This window comes from Sphaeroforma arctica, assembly GCF_001186125.1.
Source record: "Sphaeroforma arctica JP610 unplaced genomic scaffold supercont1.5863, whole genome shotgun sequence".
NCBI lineage: Eukaryota > Ichthyosporea > Ichthyophonida > Sphaeroforma > Sphaeroforma arctica.
Genome location: NW_014034695.1, coordinates 1 through 1,824, shown reverse-complemented (window position 1 = coordinate 1,824; position 1,824 = coordinate 1). Strand labels below are relative to the sequence as shown.

The 1,824-nt window shown below is 43.1% G+C and overlaps 1 protein-coding gene across 1 annotated transcript; it reads left to right on the top strand.

Annotated features, from left to right (window-relative positions):
• Window positions 1–1,100: 1,100 nt before the first annotated feature.
• On the top strand, window positions 1,101–1,325 carry SARC_15272 (hypothetical protein; the record flags this gene model as incomplete). The annotated part of the gene is made up of 1 exon (XM_014290602.1): window positions 1,101–1,325. One exon carries the CDS (start codon window positions 1,101–1,103, stop codon window positions 1,323–1,325), a length of 225 nt encoding a protein of 74 aa, XP_014146077.1.
• Window positions 1,326–1,824: the final 499 nt, after the last annotated feature.

The window sequence follows — 1,824 nt, the reverse complement described above, 5'->3', positions numbered from 1 at the left end:
GTGTGTGTGTGCGTGTGTGTGCGTGTGTGTGCGTGTGTGTGTGTGTGTGCGTGTGTGTGTGTGCGTGCTCATATATATATATATATATATCAACACGTACCAATAGCAACCATATATCACTTAGGTTTCTTGACCCTTTACAGTTCTATTGTCCGAAATGCTTTTTGCATATTTTTTTTGTCGCTAAAAGTCAAATATCGATCGCATTTATGGAGATATCCAAGAGCTCACCCTGAAGCCTCCCAACCTTAACTCCTAAAACCACAAACCCGGTAACAGCTCTACACTCACCCTTAACCTTACCCTTGTCTTATCCCCGCATCAGTTGGAACTGATGGCTTGAGGATATCTCTGGCTGCCAGGCCTATGCCTCAGCGCATATCAAAGCTCTCAAAGACCACAAAGTTTTCCACAGCGCAGATAAACCCCCCCTTGGGTCCGCATAAAAACTGGCTGCCCCCATTTCTGGTTGAAAGAGGGCTCAAAGACATGACCGAAATGCCCACCGCCTGGTTTCTGGGTCAACTGGTTAATGCGTTGCTACAGTATAATAGCATGGCGAAGCAGTTCCTAGCCAGCAATAAGATCGATGTGTGCGTCTATCTGTGACTGTAGTTGTGATGTATGTGTACATATTATGTATGTAGGTAAAAGGTGTGTACACCTGCATCGGCCTATATCGCAGCCGCACGGTTGATATTTGATCCCTAGCATACGCTCCTGATATAATGTCAGGATGTCCGAAATCGCATTAAGGTGCCGCCAATAAAATGGCTAGAAAACAATGATCGACCAATTCAAAAGAATGGTATTGCCATGACAAGTGGTGGATGCATGGTCATTGCTAATAGACTTATTCACTAAGTATAAGGCATGTGTATCTATGCGTATATACACATGTATATGTATATGCACATGTGCATATACGCATGTATGTGTGTGCATATCGTGTCAAACTACCACTTGTGTGCACTCCGCACCTCCTACCGATACATACATACTGCACAGACGACATGTATCAGAGGATTATCATGTGTCATATACACAGACTATGAGTTGATATCAACTTGCTTGTCTTACATTTACTCCCCTATTCGCAGATGGGCGTGACAAGGCCAGTTGACGTGGCTCTGTATATTCGGCGATCGGACAAAGTAAACAAAGGTGAAAAGTCTGAAGCACTATTACATACTTTTCGGGAGTATATGCAGCATGTCGACCATCTGCTTTACCCAGACCACGTGTACCATGACTACTACGACGAGGAAAACCATAAACGTGTGGATATCTATGTTGCAACGGACGATACTAGCATACCTAAGTAAGTGCGCCTGTGTGTAGCATCCCAGTGTAGGGATGTTTGTCTGGGTGTACGCATTTACGGTGTGTGAGTATATATGTATGTGTACATATACATACCTTGGCCCATCGCTCGAGCGCATTCATACAAAGGCACACACTATCAGTCATACAAACCATCTGATGTACCAAAACTGCGTGTTCCGCGATTACTGTGAGAAGGACAACTACGAACAAGTCAATATATATGTTGCTAAAGAGGTTCGCATGTTACCCAAGTATGTGCTTAATATGTAAACTGTGTTTAGACGCTTGTGTAGATATACTTGTTTGTGTATAAAATATATGTATGTCATTAAGTATGTTTGTACTTGTATCTCCATCATGGTTTTGGATTATGTTTACAGATGTACATGTACATAGTACTCTTCCGTTGCTCGAGCGAGTGTATGTGTAGGCCCACACTAGCAGCTATGGAACGTTGCATAGCGACTAGAAACTTGCAAAGAACCACCTGAGTTAGTA